At 40.4% G+C, this 17,744-nt stretch overlaps 1 protein-coding gene across 1 annotated transcript; it reads right to left on the bottom strand.

Annotated features, from left to right (window-relative positions):
• Nucleotides 1–170: 170 nt before the first annotated feature.
• On the bottom strand, nucleotides 171–15,988 carry POMK (protein O-mannose kinase). Its single transcript, XM_001373203.5, has 3 exons — nucleotides 15,453–15,988; nucleotides 6,689–6,997; nucleotides 171–3,987 (listed from the first exon to the last, which is right to left on the bottom strand). The coding sequence occupies exons 2-3, from the start codon at nucleotides 6,989–6,991 to the stop codon at nucleotides 3,217–3,219; spliced, it is 1,074 nt and encodes a 357-aa protein (XP_001373240.3). The 5' UTR covers nucleotides 6,992–6,997; nucleotides 15,453–15,988; the 3' UTR covers nucleotides 171–3,216.
• Nucleotides 15,989–17,744: the final 1,756 nt, after the last annotated feature.

Raw genomic sequence — 17,744 nt, 5'->3', positions numbered from 1 at the left:
AGAAATGACCTGCCCATGGACACAGTGGGAATAGGAAGTCAAGCTGAGATTTAAAGATGAGTCCCCCATATTTTCCATCATACCATACAGCCTTTCCATTCTCCATAAAACCACCAAGGTCCTGAAGCACAAACATCTGTATTAAAGAAGAAGCAATGAAAGAGGCAGAATTTCAATATCCTGAAAGAGCTTTAATGATGAAAAATCATCTTTCTCTTCTTAAAATCACATTTATGCATGACAGAAGACAATTCCCCTATGAAAGTAATGAATTTCCACATCTGCGCTTTGGGCAAAACATGGACTTTCTCATATGATTTAGTTGGTAAGATTTTCTTTGACAAACCATTTCCTGTTTAAAGGATTAGAATTTTATTCACCTGGATTTCCTGGCAGTTGGCCTTGGCAGATGACCCGAAAGACAAGTCTGTACCTGGACTCACAAAGGTCTTGAGAAGAGGAAGGGATGAGAAAGGAGAAAAATATCTCCTTTATTTGTTATATTTTAAAACTCATAAGTTTGACCATTTTACTGGACTAGAAAAGTCTGAATGAACAGAGAGCATTGATTTTATAGTGACAGAACTGACCAAGTAAAAATGATAGCACAAATACAATAACTATCCCATTTGGTAAAATCAAATAGAGACTTCCTAAAGGTGATTCCATCTAGAACTAAGTGGAATGATCAGAGTGACTGGTAGTGATTTTTTCAAGACATACCATGTACACCTATGTCCTTTTGGCAGGTATGTCCTCATATCTACTGTGACACGGGAGATCCATTTCATAGAATTTGGTATTTGCCGCGAGTTGAGTGTCAGGAGGTAATGTCATCTCAGGTAAATGTCAAGTGATCATAGACTTGGAATTAGAAGGGATTTTAAAGGTTATAAAGGCCAATACTCTCATTTTGCAGATGAAGTAACAGGTGGTTTAGAATCTATTCTCCCTGGAATTACTTTGCTTATTGCTTGCATTTTGGCCTTGTAAGGGAACAAAACCTATATCAATGCATCGCCATCTCTACAGGCCTCCAACTTGGGAAGGCAGCTTAAACTACCATATCATCCAATGAAAAGGAGGAGGATATATCCATAGGTGAAGAATTCTTTCAAGTTTTAGTCAAGTCAAGTGGCCCACTCCATTCCTTCTGGTAAATAAGATGGTGACAGTGACTCGTCATTTTTGTTGACTATTCATAGGCAGGTCAACTGGGACACTCAGAACCTGGCTTTAAGATTAGTGGTTGGGGGCAGCTGGGTGGCTCAGTGGATTGAGAGACAGGCCCAGGGACAGAAGATCCTGGGTTCAAATCTGACCTCAGACACTTCCCAGCTATGTGACTCTGGGCAAGTCACTTAACCCCCATTGCCTAGCCCTTATGGCTCTTCTGTCTTAGAACCAATACACAGTATTGATGCTAAGATGGAAGGTAAGAGTTTTAAAAAAAACATAGTGGTTTTAGAAATATAATCTGTGGGCAGCAGCAGAGTTGTGATTTCTAAAGGATTTAGTGTTAAAATGTTTCCATTTCCTTCTACTTTGAAAAACTTCTCAGTTTCTGGTAATGCTTCTTTTACTGACCAAGAATGAGGGTGTTATGATAGACCTCTTACACATACATAAAACTATAAAATAAATATAGCACAAGTGCTATATGTGACTTAATTAAATTAGCACAAGTGACAAGTGAACATACTCTGGTAACTCTGACTTCATCACTGTTAAAAAGAAAGCATTGCAGAAAAAAGTTCTTTTCATGATCTAGCCAAAAAAAGAACCAATTCTCTTCCATATAAATAGTTCTTATGCATCCATAACTTTTTCCTCCTATACGATGAATGCTGATACTTAGTGGGAATTATCTTGAGAGTGATCTGTTTAAATCTAGTCTTTGGGGAACAATGCAAATGTCTCATGCAAGACCTTCTTATCTTGAGGCTTTGAATGAAGACTCTGACTTCACTTAAGAAACCAAATCTGGAAATGGCTTTGGTTCCATTGCTGTGGCAGTGCATCTGCTAGGTTTTGGGGCTAAGATCGCACAGAGTACTCCAAAACTCTAATGTAAGCACTCTCTCCAGTAATGCAGATCTAAATCCATCCGTGGATGCTCATCTTATACAGCTCTTGTCTGGGTCCTCCTACACATTCTCCAGAGGGAGGTCTACACAGGATATGTTGGGAGCCTTCTTGTTTGTCTGATATCCCAAGAAAACTAACAGAGCACATGTTGCTTTTTAATCGGACATTGGGAATAAAAATGATTAAATTAGCATTAATAGATGGTGTGAATAGTGTGTGATTCACTGAAACTTTTCCCTCCTTTTTCTGATAGAGAAAAAAGAAGGGGGCCAGGGAGGAGAAAGGGTCTTTTTATTCTCTGGTCCATTCATGAATTACTATCCTTGCCTCCCCCCTCCCCCAACCACCACAAAAAAAAAATCATCACCTAACAGCCAACGTCCTATGAAGGGAATGAACTTGTTAGCTAGATTTGCCCTTTAAATGTACACGGAGAATCCATCTCTGCATCCATCACTGAGGTGTTTCTGGCTTTGTAGGACCAGTCAGAAGATGGCATTTAGTGGCCTCAATTTTAAGAACCCAGAGGGACCTCCACATCACAACAAGGAATATGGTTAAGTTATTTTGACTTTTATAAATTCAATTATATTCAATTTACCTAAGTCTCTTTGCTGCTCTGTTCTTTTTCCTTTGGTTGTTTACCTCTTGGGCATAGTATAAGTCTCTTGTCCTTTCACCAGGGGGGTAACTTGAGAAAGGAATTGAATGCTAGATTTAAAATAAAGTCCAAAGTTCATAAGAACAGTAAATAAACCTTATAGAGATTATCTTGGCCAACCCCTTCATTTTGCAAATAAGGAAACTGAGGTCCAGAAGAGGTTAACTAACATCACAAAGATGGTAAGTGATAGAGCCAGGATTTGAACCCATGAAATCAGGACCTCTGACTCGAAATGCAATGTCCTTTCTACATTTTCCATGCACATATCACTCCTCTTCCCATTTCTCCCCTCAAATTATTTTTACCATTTTTCAGCTCAACATTTACAAAGAGATGACTGAAAATAACCATCTGAATACAGCTGAAGACCACTACAACCAAGACAAAAAAGGTCAACTGAGAAAAGTAGCTTGTATTCTTCCATTAAATCATCAGGGCCCTCCTCTTACTGGTTAGTCCGGTTTTCACAACATTTCTCTTACCCCAGGCATGACTGTGTCTCTAAGTGAATTCAAAACCTTTTGGTAAGTGTCTAGGACCACCTGAGCTGACGGCCTTTCTTCTGGATTCTTCTGCTTACATGCCTTGTGGATCTCAAACAAATGGAATCTGACAACATCACTCCCTTCCACGTGCCCCAAAAGGAAACTGGAGACTTCAGGTATTTTCCAGATGTCTGTCTTCTCATCATATGGTGGCATGAGATCATCATTAAAAGGAGTTTCCTCTCCATAAGGCCAAAGTTGCTCAGGGGCTACGAATTCCCCCGCGAGCTCCCTGTGGCCACATTTGACCAGGATCCCCTTGTCCTTGTTGACAGCAGGCAAGGCGTCAAGATCATTTGCCACGATATTAAAACTGCTTGTCAACAAGTACTGAGAAAGTATTTTGTCTAAGTCGTTTGAGTCGCACATCACCAATGGGCCCAGGGGACTGGTGTGTAAATAGTTAATGATGTTTACATAGTTAATTGCCAGTTTCAATCTGTGGTGCCAGGTGTTCAGGCTTTGGTATTTAGGGAGGTTTAAGGTTTCTTCCAGGGTCTTCAGAGTTCCCAAGGGATGGTATTCAGTAAGCAGAGTGCCATCATCTTCACAATAGCCAAGCAGCATGACGACATGTTCACTTTGTAAGGCTTTCAGCATCTTCACACCGTGGAGGAAATCTTCTTTCATCTCTGGTCTGCTGAGCTGGGAAAGAGCCACTTTCTGTTCCTTCCATTCGGAAAGAAAGACCTGAAACCAAGCAAAGGATGAACATTAGATCTAAAACTTTTCTGTTAACAGGCAGAGAAACGCCCCTCTGGGCACAGAGTGGGCAACAGGACGCAGAAATACAGTTCATGAATTTCTAAGTGCGGCACAGAAGCTGTAATTAAGTCTTGGTTCTCAAGGAAAGCATCCTGTAGCCCTCGTATTAACTTTCAGTACTACACGGCAGGCCTGTGGGTCCCGTATACATGCTCAAGTTGTCCATATGAGGGCATATTTGCCATAAAGAGCAGGTTATTCGATGTACAAACTATACAAGATCAGACCTTTGGGAGGTTTTTTAAAAACATCAAGAACTCTTAGGCACTGCTTGTATTGAATTGTATGGCTCTGGCACTGCTTAAATGAGGATTTAAGGAGGAAGAACCTTAAGGGAAAGGTGTGGGAAGCCCATTTAATTTTTAAAATCATTTCAGAAACTTTTAGCTGTAAGTACTATTGTTTATTTTTCTTTTGTCTAAAGAATACTTCAATACCTTCTATTTCTTTGGGTAAGTGGGGGAGAACAAAAATAAACAAACAAAAAAAGTCCTAGGTACATAATATGCTCTAAAAAATTATTAAGCAGCTTTACTTTTTAAAATTTTATGGTGGAGTCAGTTAGTAGGATCAGTGGGTTGAGAGTAAGACCTAAAGACAGGAGGTCCTGGGTTCAAATATGGTCTCGGGCACTTCCCATCTATGTGATCCTGGGTCAAGTCATTTAACTCCCATTGCCAAGCCCTTATAGCCTTTCTGTCTTGAAACCAATATATGGTATTAATTCTAAGATGGGAGGTAGAGGTTTAAAAAAAAAAGTTTCGGGTTGTATTGCCATGTCAGAGTGACAGGTGCAGCAGACAGGGAGATACTGGACCCAACCAAGATGGCACAGACCTTTTCCCTCCAAAGTGGCACTGCTACCAGCACTCAAGTCCAAAGATCCAAGTCCCAGTTCTGATACCTTCTAGTTGTGTGACCCTGGGAAGGTTGCTGAACTTTCATTTTATTAATAATAATTAATATTCATATAGTACCTACTATGTGCCTAGCCCTGTGTTAAGCACTTTACAATTATGATCTCATTTGATATTCATAACAACCTGGGAAGGAAGGTGCCATTAATACCCCCCTTTTACAGGTAAGGAAATGAGGCAGAGGTTAAGTGACTTGCCCAGAGTCACAGAGCTAAATATAAGTGTCTGGGGCAGGATTTGAACTTGAGTTTTCCTGACTAGGCCCAGTACTCTAACACAAGAGATTTATGAGAAAAAATGTTTTGGAAACCTTGAAGCTTTATAAATGTATTTTATATTGTTGCTATTATTTTTATTGTTGCTAGTAGTAGTAGTAGTAGTAGTAGTAGTAGTAGTAGTAGTAGTAGTAGTAGTAGTAGGTGTATGTTTAAATAAAAGATCCTTTTTTTGTGGCACTCTAATGTTACCAAGGCTGTAAGCAAGGAAAGGATTTCCTCTGGTTTTATTTTTCAGTCTTGTCACTGTTTTTATTCTAAACTGAGTCACACATTGACAAAAATAAGCATTCGTGTGTGTGTGAGCTTCTTGAGAAACAGGAACTGTGTTCTTGCCTTTCTTTGAATCCCCAGTGCTTAATATAGTGTCTGGCAGATAGCCGGAGTTTAATAAATGTTTACTGATTGGTCGTGTAAATGAATAGCACAGAGCCCCAAATGATGTATTTTTTTAAAACTTGCATGTTATCCTCAACAAAGCTGTTTAAAACAGCCTGAAAAAAAAAATGGCTGTAGATCTTGTGATCTTCTTGACATTCCCATAAAATCCTAAAGCTGAGAAAAATCCCTAAGGCATTCTTTTGGCCTTGCTAGGCACATCCCTTCACAGTACACACATCTATAGGTTGTTGTTTGCTTGAAGAGATCGCTTGTCTTTCTCTTTCTATTGTTTTCTTCTATTTCTTTCTATCATTTCTTGTGGGGGGTTTTTTGTTTTGTTTTTTTAACTCTTACCACCTTCTGTCGAAGACAGAAAAGCAACAAGGGCTAAGCAATGGAGGTTAGGTGACCAAACCAGGGCCAGATTCACTATGAGCCCTCAGATTGTTTACTTAGTCTATCAACGCTCAGAACTCCTGAGCTCTAGCAATCCATTAGCCTCAGTCACCCTGGAAGCAAGGATTGCGGGTAGGTGCCAACATAGGCATCTCAAAAAAAGAAAGAAAGAAATCTAAAGTAAAAAAGGCTCTGGAAAATCTGCTCTGCCCTAAATCTATTATTATTTGTCTTATCTGATTTTCCCGAAGCAAGTGCAACGGCCATTTTTCATACCCGGCTCTCCGGCGCTTTGGATAAGTTCAGCGTTGCACTCTGGGCCTCACACCTCTCTAGAAACAAACATCCTATTTCAGCTCTGAATAAGGATCATATTTAACTGAAATTCTTTTTGTGTTCAAAGCCTGTCTTGGACCCTCCAGCAAAGTTCCTTTTCTCTGGGTTTCCTTCAGGTTACCAGTCCAACTATTCCCTTGGGGGCAATTCATTGTGTTCACTCCCGCATTTGTTCAATACACATCTGTTAGGCACCTAAGGGTGGCATGCCCTGTTGGCTGGGGTTCTGGGGGTGAACAGACAAAAGTCACCCGGGTTCTTGGCCCAGGGAGGCTTCCATTCTACACTGAAATAACAGCCCCGCCCCGAGAACGAGCTCACCCTTTTCACAGCTCCTTCCCCAACGCGCTTCAGCTTCCTGACTTCTGTTCTCAGGGATTCACAGGAGAGCCAGGGGGAACAATTTTTCATCTGCCCCATCCGGAAGGTCCCAAAGGGACAGCGACGGGCCTCCAGCACAGCGGGCGGAGGAGAGACGAAAACGCGATCCAGGTAGAGATAGAGGACGATGTTCATGAGGCCCATTATGAACAGCAGCAGCACAGCTGGTGGGACAGGGACTTCTCGTTGAGAAGAGCCTTTTTTACAACCCTGCAATTTCTTTTCCATGTTGTTCTCTTCCATGCCTCCCTAAAAGACAAAAATGAACCAAGAAACACCGTGTTCAATTTTGTGTTGTTTCCTTTTCATGAGAGGGTAGATGAAAAAGACTAGTTCAAGGGCTTTAAGCTGCCCCAGGATTCTAGGCATTCAAATAATAATTACAAGACTTCACATTTATAGAGGGCTTTAAGGTTTGCAAAGCAGCTCATCTCATTTGACCCTCACAACAACTCCAAGTCCAGCTCTCTAGCTACCTGGCTGTTTATGAGCAAAGGAAAAAAGTGAATCTCAAGTTCCCCCAGGAGGCAGGAACCTACACAGAATTCAAAGTAATTTATTCATCTGTTGTGACCATTAGATCCAGTCCTTCCTTTGTCAGAGGTGCCCGAGGCACAAGGGGGTCAGTCACAGCAGCTAATAGCCTGCCTTTTTTACTTGCTCAAACTCCCAGGCAGACACCTGGGGAAATTTCTCTCCAGAACAGATGGGTGGTCTGCTGCTACCAGCCTTCCCATCCCTCAAGCATACAGGCCTTCGTGTGCCCAGAGAACTACTCTCTCTACAGGTGAATCACAACAGCCTTTACTATGTGCCCCTAAGACCTAGTCCTCAGTCCTCCATTTAACTAGCTTATAAACCATTTCTTCAGTCTTTTTTAGTCACGTCTGATTCTCTGTGAGCCCTTTTGGGGTTTTCTTTTTTTTATTTTATTTTTTCTTTAGACCTTTACCTTCCATCTTGGAGTCAATACTGTGTATTGGCTCCAAGGCAGAAGAGTGGTAAGGGCTGGCAATGGGGGTAAGTGACTTGTCCAGGGTCACACAGCTAGGAAGTATCTGAGGCCAGATTTGAACCTAGGACCTCCCTTCTCTAGGCCTGGTTCTCAATCCACTGAGCTACCCAGCTGCCCCCACCTTTTGGGGTTTTCTTAATAAAGATACTGAAGGTTTTTGCCATTTCCTTCTCGAGCTCATTTTACAGATGAGGAAGCTGAGATAAATTGGGTTGAGTGACCTGCTGAGGGCCCCATAGTTATTAAAGAAACTGAGGTCACACTGGAACTCAGGAAGATGATCCCTTCTGACTCTGGGTCTGGCACTCTATCCACGGCTCCATCTCACTGCCCATCATGTTCATCATATCTATTTGCATATATAACCAAATTGCCACTAAGGACTTGAGCTCTATTTGCCTATACCCATCATGATAGATGAAGTTATATCACAAGCACATTCATGAGAATTATAATAGATTTTTAAGCCCCTTAAAGCCTTGAATGACAGATTTAATTTTGAGTGACAGTGTCACAGAGTAGAAAGCACAGTGAACTTGGAATCAAATGATCTCTACAGGGATAATGTTACTTAGCTGGGTTACTGAGAACAATCAGGAGCTTCAATTTGATCATCTCTAAGACTAGGATACTTGGACTAACTCTTAGAGGGTCATTGTAAGGAGAACTTTGTAAACCTTGTAACAGTATGGTCAAGTGGAAAGATTTTGGAGTCAGAGGACCTGTGTTCAAATCTTTGTTCTTTTACATACTGCCTGAATGACCACCTGACTTCTAAGGCTCTCCGTCTCCTCATTTATAAAATGAGGCAGTAAGACTAGTATTCTTAGGTCCCCACCAGCTCTAAATCTATGAGAGACCTATAAAACAATGGCAATACATTACTGGGTCTGTATCCCAAAGATTAAAGAAAAATGGGAAAGGACCTGTTTGTACACAAATATTTATAGCTGCTCTCTTTGTGGTAGCAAAGAATTGGAAACTAAAGGGACGTCCCTCAATTTGAGAGTGGCTGAACAAACTGTGGCATATGGTGGTGATGAAATACTATTGTGCTATAAGGAAAGATGAACAGGATGATTTCAGAAAACTGGAAAGACCTTCATAAACTGATGCAGAGTGAATAAGCAGAACCAGGAGAACATTAACAGTATTGTGGAACAATCAGATGTGATAGACTTTTCTACTAACAGCAATACAAGGATCCAGGACAATTCTGAGGGACTTAGGAAAAAGAATGCTATCCACATCCAGAAAAAGAACTGTGGGAGTAGGAATGCAGATGAAAGCATATGATTTATCACTTGCTTATTTGAGTATATGTTTTGGGGTTTGATTTTATAAGATTATTTACTCACAGAAATGAATAATATGGAAATTACATGTGATAATACATATATAACCCAGATTGAATTGCTTGCCATTCTGGGAGTGGGAAGGGAAATAGGGAAGGAGGCAATTTGGATCATATAATTTCAGAAAACTTATGTGGAAACTTGTTATTAAAATAAAAAATAATTTAAAAATAAATTTATGAGACAACATACTATAGTAGATTGGACACTGGATTCTCTGTACCTCAGTTTTCTCATTTGTAAAATAAGGTTGGTCTCAATGACCTCTAACGTTTCTCCAGTTTTAAATCAATGATCTATGATCCTTTTATCCTTATAGAAATATAAACAATTACCTTTGTATCCCCAGTGTCTTATACAGTGCTATATATAGGAAACCTACTTAACTGAAAATTTATATGCTTGCCAGCTTTGGGAGAGAGGAGGGAAAAAGGGAGACAGACAATTTGGATCATATAGCTTCAGAAAGCTTAGGTGGAAATTTGTAATTACATGTAATTGGTAAAAAAATTTTAATTTAATTTTTAAAAATTTATGGAAGTGAATTAATGCCCTGATCTGAATCCTCTTACTAAACTGTGGTTATGTTTCTCCTCCTAGGCAAAATAATCTGTTCCATTAAAGTAAATCAATCAATAAACATTCGTGAAGAACCTACAATGTAGCAGGCATTGTATCAAACTCCAGAATATAAATACAAGAAATAAAACAATATATACTGGCAAGGAGCTTATATTCAATGGAAGATGGATGTAACTATGTACAGAATATAAAGTGAATAAATACAAAGTATTATAGATGAGGTAATTCAGGAAGGAGGAGTTCCTGAACAACTTGTTGTTAGGGGGTGGTCATTAAGTCGTAAATAGTATGTAAACTGAATGCATTCACATGTGATCTATATACATTCTTTTTCTTAGCACCTGTGAAGATAGGATTAACTCTCCCTATGTCTATTTTAAGTTAATCAAATCAAGAACTGGAAGTGCCCCTACTTAGCACTTGATAGGTCTCTAGGTAGGAGAGTTCACAAGTCACTTACTAGCTCACACCTCCAAAGGCCACAAACACTAAGAAGTGCCAGGCAAATTGAAAGGCTGTGATTGGTTCCTGTGAAGAGGGGAAGAGATAGGAAGTGATGTAGAAAAAGGACTATAAAAGGCAAGACTGAAGGACAAGATTTGTTCTTGGCTTTCTTGGTTCTTCGGTGAGGAGACTCTCTCGGTTGGTGTTCTGGTGGGACATGCTCTTCAGAGCAAGCTCTGGTGAGATTCTTGGAGGCAGTCACCTTTTCCTAGAATCATTCTGAACTGGAGCTTTCTGCTCTGGAGAGGCATGCTGGATGAGCGACTGGAGCTGAAGGAAGAGGCTTGCATTGGTGGACTCCTGGCTGAAGATGCCACCAGGACTTCCATAAGGGCTGAGCCAGACTTCACCAAAGTAGCACTTAGGGCAGTAGGTGAGACAAAGCCCTGTCTCCTTCCTACATTTCCCACTTTCAATATCTCTACCTTGTAAATAAAAGCTGCTCTGTGTGACCCTGGGCAAGTCACTTGACCCCCATTGCCTAGCCTTTACCACTCTTCTGCCTTGGAGCCAATACACAGTATTGACTCCAAGACAGAAGGTAAGGGTTTAAAAAAAAAAAGCTGCTAACACTCATTTTTTACTTAAGGGCTAATATTTTATAAACGACAACCACAATCTCACTTTTAAAACTCTCATATTAAGTCAAACCTAATTTTAATTCTTACATACCTTCTATTCAAAATTAATAATTTTAATTCATACTTAACTTGTCCCCTGCCATTGTTCTCAGGTGAATCTTTTTTCTGCTCACAAATACGCAGAGCATGGAGTGGGAAATGCCTCCCCAGTGCTTAAATCAGCCTGGTCACAAGCTAGGTAACCCTAACCACCATGTAACCTATAACCCACTAACATCTCCAAAAGCTATGTGTCCTCGTGATAACATTACTAGGTATATACTCCAGAAAGATCAAAACAAATGGAAAAGATTTTTGTAAAAAGCACTTAGCCCAGTACCTAGTACATGTGGGCATTATTGTGGTTTGTCCTTTGTTTTCAAAGAGGACTGATGACATCACAGGTGATGTCTTAACAATTTATATTGGATTATATTATATTATATTGTGAAGCAGAGCTGCTGCACAAAATCATCAACCTTACTCTTTTTTCCAGAATCACTGAAGTCTAATGGCAAGACAAAAATCAGGAAGAATGGTAATAGTCCTGAATGCAAGAGATAACTTTGGCATCTTCCATATCTGACCAAGCTCTAAAGCACTTCATAGCTTGCTTCAGCTACCTTCATGGCTGTTGGAATCTTCCCATTCTCCTATGGCAGTGTTGGTGAAGTATTGGCAAGTGTGCCCAGCTGGCACTGGAGGAGTGCTCTGTTCCCCTTCTTCCCAGCACCAGAGGACATTTTTTTGCATGGGCCGCCCCCTCTATCCAGTAACCTAAAGAGAGCACTTCCTCCCTCAGCTATCTGGGATAATGTGGAAGGCTCAGGGGCAGCCTGAAGTTGCAGTTTGGGCACTCAAACTTGAAAACCCTTGCCAATACTGTCCTAGGAGAAGTTTCCATTTGATTAAGATAAGCATCCTCTTAACTCACTGATGAGTTTGATTCCTATATGAGGTGTTCAAAGAGGATAAGAAGTTTTGGTGCAAGGACTTCCCAAGCCTTTTTTTTTTTAAACCCTTACCTCCCTCTTCAAATCAATACTGGGTATTGTTTCCAAGATAGAAGAGTGGTAAGGGCTATGAAATGGGAGTTAAGTGACTTGCCCAGGGTTACACAGCTAGGAAGTGTCTGAGGTCAGATTTGAACCCAGGATCTCCCATCTCTGGGCTTGGCTCTCAATCCACTGAGCTACCTAGCTGCTCCACCACCACCCCTGCCATGAGTGTTCATCCACCTTTGGTGTCCATCTGTCATCCAACCTTTCCTGAGAAAAAAAGAATTTAAATTAGTCCTGGCACAGGCTACTGGAATGGCATGTGCCACATCCCAAAAGATGGCCAGGATCTTTGGAGTTACTCATGAGAACAGCATTATAAAAGATATGTACCTTTTAAATTTGTGGCTTTTCTGGTTTTTGTGCTATGTGGCCAGGAGGAGATTGAATATTTCTTTTGGGATGTGCTATGTCATACCTTATCATGAAGGGTAAAGACCTTTATGTTAAATGTCTCAACACTTAGCAAGAGGATGAAAAAAAATCAACCTCAAAGTATGTAAAGAGATTGGAAAGAATATAACAAAAAGTGATGATAAAAGGACTCACTGTGGAGGGACTGAACCCTGGTAGCTATGCTCATGGGATCAATGGTACATTTTTTGATGCAATTATTTAAAATTTTTTTATTTGTTAAATAACAAGTATTTTTTCTTCTTCCTTCCAATCCCCTAATTTAAAAGAAAAACAAAAACCTTCAACAAATATGCATAGGTAAGCAAAGCAAATTCCCACATTATCCATGTCCAAAGACATATGCCTCATTCTGTATCTATTATTTTCTCTGTTGAAAAGTATACAGCAAGTTTCATCAGTGGTCCTCTGAAATCATGGTTGGTTGTTTCATTGATCAGAATTCTTAAATTTTTTTAAAGTGGTTTTATTGTATGTATTGCATGTCAAGTTGTTTACTACATTTTTTTGGTAGTATACATTTTTCTTCTGTTTCTGTCACTTCAAACACACCTTCCAAAGTTTCTCTATTTCACCATTTCTTCTTATAACATTAATCTGTAATCTTCAGGTTATTTGGGCATTCCCCATTGATGGTCCTCCTCTTAATTTCTATTTCTTTGCACGTCAAGAGAACTGCTATTTTTCTATATGTAGGTTCTTCATAAGTAAGAAGAGTTTCCTCTTTCCCATATGATCTCACTAGTATCTCACTGAACAGTTGGTATCAATAAATATTGTTGGAGGAACTGACAAGACCCTTTGGTTTCTCCAATTCTTTGAAGACAAAAGACAAACATTGCTGGTGAAGGAATGAGACAGGGAACTGTTTCCTCAGAGCAGGGAATTTTAAAAATCTAAATGACTCATTAAATTCAAATGCCACTTTCTTGAGCTAAGGAGAAAAAGGAGCACTAGGCTTTCCCCATACATAGTGGAAAGTACAGTCACATGAGACTTGGAAGAAAAAACAAACATGTAGGGGATGGGTTATTGGTGCATAAGGCCACCAAACCCTTTAAATGCATTAAACTGATATAGTTCAGCCTTTGAAAAGTAGTTATTTTTTATTCTAAATTTTCTCTTTCCCTTCACCTCCTCCCCGATCCATTAAGAAGACATGATATGATACCCATTACACATATGAAGCCAAGCAAAAAATATTTTCATATAAGCCATGTTGTGATTTTAAAAAATCACAAAAAAGGGGCAGCAAGGTAGCACAGTGAATAGGGCACAAGTCCTGAAGTCTGGATCTGGATTCAAATCTGCCTTCAGACACTTCACAGCTGAGTGACCCTGGGCAAGCCAAAACCTATTTGTCTAGCTCTTTCCTTTCAATCTTAGAATTGATACTAAGGAAGAATATAAGAGTTTATTGCAAAGTCATGAAAATTTTTAAAAAGTGGGGGAAAGTGTCCATTTCCAATTAGAGTTTTGATGAAAGATACTGAGCAGAGAAAAGGGTTGAGGAGTTATGGACCCTGACAGGTAAGTTTCAGATTAATGACAATGGGCTATAGGACTAGAGCTGGGAGGTAAAATCTAGTTTTTCATACCTGTTTAAAGGGAAGATTCATGAAGCAAAGGGAAGATATTTAGAAAAAAAATTTACTGATAATCTACACTAAAGTTTGAAAGATATTTAATGTGGGGGTGGTATGGGGAAAGCACTGATGTTATTACCAAGTTAAAAAAAATATTTCAAACACTTAGATGTTGTAATTATAGTTTGCCTCTACAAAAAAAAAAAAATTGAAAGTTTCTTGAAGGCTGATATTTTATTTTTTGCCTTTTATCACTAGGTGGCATAGTGTGGGTAAAGCACCAGGCCTGGATTCAGGAAGACCTGAGTTTCAAATCTTGACTCCAGACAAAATATGTAAGAAATAAAAAAATTTTTTGCAAAATATTGAATTGTGTTATGCCCACCATATTATGGCCTTATTTTAAATGTTCTGGCATTTTGGGTGCAAAACATAGGAGAAATGTGTTATGATAAAATGAATGAATTAAAAAGCAGTTATTAAGCTCTTACTATATGCCAAGTGCTAAAGATACAAATAGAAAAGCCAGATTGGTCTGGCCTAACTAGGTCACCTCCTAATTAGAGGAAACCGCAAATGGAGTAGAAAGGTTCACCCAGCTTCCAGAAGAGGTTAAGATCACTAAATCCTATTTAAAAATAAAGTCTCTTACTAAGAATCCATAAGAAAAGATGCCTAAGTAAATCTAACCCTAAGCCATTTAATAGAAACTATCCTCTAACCTCTATTTCTAGTTGTATGGGCTATTTACTCTCTCCCACTTTGTGCTAAACAGTCAAACAGGTGGTCAAGGCTTAGCACAGTGCCTGGTAACCCAGTAGATGCTTGATGTTTATTTGTCATACACAATTCTCCATCACCTATCTCCATGAGTTTGTACTGGCTGTCCTCCAAAACTGGGATGCATCCCTTACTCAGCTCCCCCTCACAGCGTCCCTCTTTCTCAGCTCAGCCCACACTCTCTACGAGGATCCCCTTCCCTCAGCTGCTAGCGAGTTCCCTTTCAAATTACCTAGTATCCAACTATCTATATTATATATATATATATACACTGGCATTTATATTTGTGCTGTGTGTGTAATGCAAATACCAATGCATATATATTCAGTGCACAAATATAAACACCAGCTGGTATACTAAATTATACACATACATATGTGAAATAATAATTGTAAAGAACTTAGCACAGTGTCTGCTATCTCTAACTATAAACTATTATTAGCTTTCATTGGCTGATTAGCATGGGGCACACAATAAGCACTTAATAGAAGGTTTGGTGATTGAATTATATAAGCAGAAAAACACCATGCTGGGGAAATATTGTTATAATTTATATTATATTATATATTATATCATTAAATGTGTTTCTTTCTCCCCTAGTCAAAGGTAAGCTCCCTGTGAGAAGGAAGGGGAGTGTTTAATTCCTCCGCCTGGAGCTGTACCTGACTCTTAAGAGCAAAAGCTAGATAAATTACCTGTGGATTGAAGGAAACCGATTGTCATTCCCTTCTTTTCCTCTCCTCCCCTGCCCTTCCCCTCTCTACCAAAGCCCCTCTCCACTCCTCCTTACCTGTCACTTCGGATCAAGATGTTTTCACCACGTTCGAAGGAAGGACCACTCGTGACAGGGCCTCTCCCTCTCTGGAGACAGCATCACTAATGCATAGGAACCTGTCTTCAGGGCTCATCTCCTCGGAGTCGGAACGCGAGAAGACGAGGGCGGAGCTCCGGCTGAGGGCTCGGCCAAGCCAGCCAGCCCAGAGCATCCCAGAGCAACGCCCGCACTGCCGTGTCCAGTGCCCTGGCTCTTGCAAGAAAGCGCCGCCGCTGTCCCTGCGGTCTGTGCAGTCCCTGCGGCTGTGGCCGTCCCGCGGCTAGTCTATCCCAAAGGAGCCACGGGTTGCCACCGAGCACCAATTCTGGGCCTCCTGCTCTAAGTCGTCGCAAAATTCAGCCCTTTCTGATTTTTAACTACCAGCTATTCGGCCATTTGGCAACAGAGTCACTTCTGCACTCTCTAGGTCCCAATTCCCCTGGAAGGCTCCCTCCACTTTTCCGGAATCCCTCGACTTCCGGACACACTTTCACGTTGTCCCTGACTACCCGGAAACCTCCTCCATGTGACTTTTAGCTTGAGCTGAAAACGCGAGGTCCCTCTACTGTCCTAAACTGGCAAGGCTGCTTCAAAACTAGCTGTTTTTAAATCCCGTTTTAATGGGGGACCTGGAGAGTAATGTATTACACTACTCCCTTAATGATCTTATGTTCTGCAACCAAAAAGAAAAGGGGAACAAGGCCAGAATTTGAACCCATTTCTGGGCCTCAATTCTAATGGAAGTGCATTATTGATGGCAGCAAACTTGATTTCATCAAACTGTTTCCTTTCTTATTCTCTCAGTCCTGAGACACTCACTGAGAACTGACTCCTTCCTGTTGACTGGACATTCCTGGCCACTTTTCCCAGCAGTGGTTACATTTTCATTCTTACCCACCCGCTGCCCCTCACTGACAGAGAGGGAGAGAATTAGAATATTCCTCCTCCATTGCCATTTCCAGACTCTTCCTCTTACCTTCACTCAATGAGGGTTTCTCCTTTAAGGTTCATTCAATTCATATTTAGCATCCAATTAAGATTCTCACAACTCTTAAACCCTTAGGAGTTTCTCCCTCCTTTTCCCCTCAAATCTTGCCCTCTTACTAGAGGACTTTGTTATAAGGAAGAGAGGGTTAAAGTAAGAGGTGATAGTCTGCAGAGGACAAATGCATGGAAAAGATTCTGGAATATTGAAAAGGAAGGGTTGAGCTGAGAACTCAGGAGCTGGCAGTCTCTCTGGGGGTTTGCTGACTGCAAGCACCTGGAAGGATTTTGCTGTGGAGTTCCTGCACCTGTCCTTGCTGTCTATACCTGTGTTTCCCTTGGAAGAAGATCTTTGAACCTGAAGCTAACCTGAACCAACATTCAGTCATCAGCAGCTGTCAGTAAGAGGGAGATCTGAGTCCATCTGGACTTGGGATCTTTCCCTTGGGTCCCTGTCTAATCTGTCACAGACCAGTACCTCAAGTAACAATCAAAAGAGGTTTGGGTTAGTGCAGGATAGCTAGTCTTTAGGGTTCAGGATTTTAGGTGAGAGAGGTGAGGGAGATAAGAGTAGTCCAATGACTCTATAAAGACCCTTCTTGCAAAGGTTTAGTTCCTGGGTTGTTTAGCTAGTAAAATAGTAATAATAATTCCCTTTCCCTTTCAAACCTCTTTTAAAGAATAAATTACAACTTCCAATGACTTTTGCCTACTCTATGACTGAGTGAGTGATCTGTGTGCTGGACCCTAGACCAGACTGTGGCCTGGGCAAGCCTGCCCTTTTACCCACAGTGCAAACCTTTGTTACTGGCCCAAAGTAGTTTACTTATCCCATCCAATCCCATATCCCAAAATACCCCTATAACAACTTTAATATCCATATTGACATTCCTTCAAACAGCTAATTTCTCAGGTTCTCAATTTACTCATTTTCCATGACCTACTTCACTACCCCATCTGTTTCACCAAGGGATGGACATACCCTTGACCTTGCCATCACCAAGTGGTCTGCTTCCATGTTTGTGTACTCTGAAATTATCATAATATTTTATTATTCTATCTTTCCCTCTATCTTATAACACCTAAACCTATTCTTTCATATTCTTTAATCTCTCAGCACCAAAATTCTTTATCTACACTGGCTATACTCTCCTCCTTTCCCCAATTTAACATCTTTAAAGGACCAATTCAGCTCTACATTATCCTCCTCTCTTTAGTCCCTTACCTTGCAGGCTTCAACCTTAGATTATTTCCACCATTCACTGCCTTCACTCCTGTGCATAT

This window comes from Monodelphis domestica, chromosome 1 (genome assembly GCF_027887165.1).
Source record: "Monodelphis domestica isolate mMonDom1 chromosome 1, mMonDom1.pri, whole genome shotgun sequence".
Taxonomy (NCBI): domain Eukaryota; kingdom Metazoa; phylum Chordata; class Mammalia; order Didelphimorphia; family Didelphidae; genus Monodelphis; species Monodelphis domestica.
The sequence above is the reverse complement of the archived record's forward strand: the minus strand, read 5'-3'. Positions and strand labels throughout refer to the sequence as shown.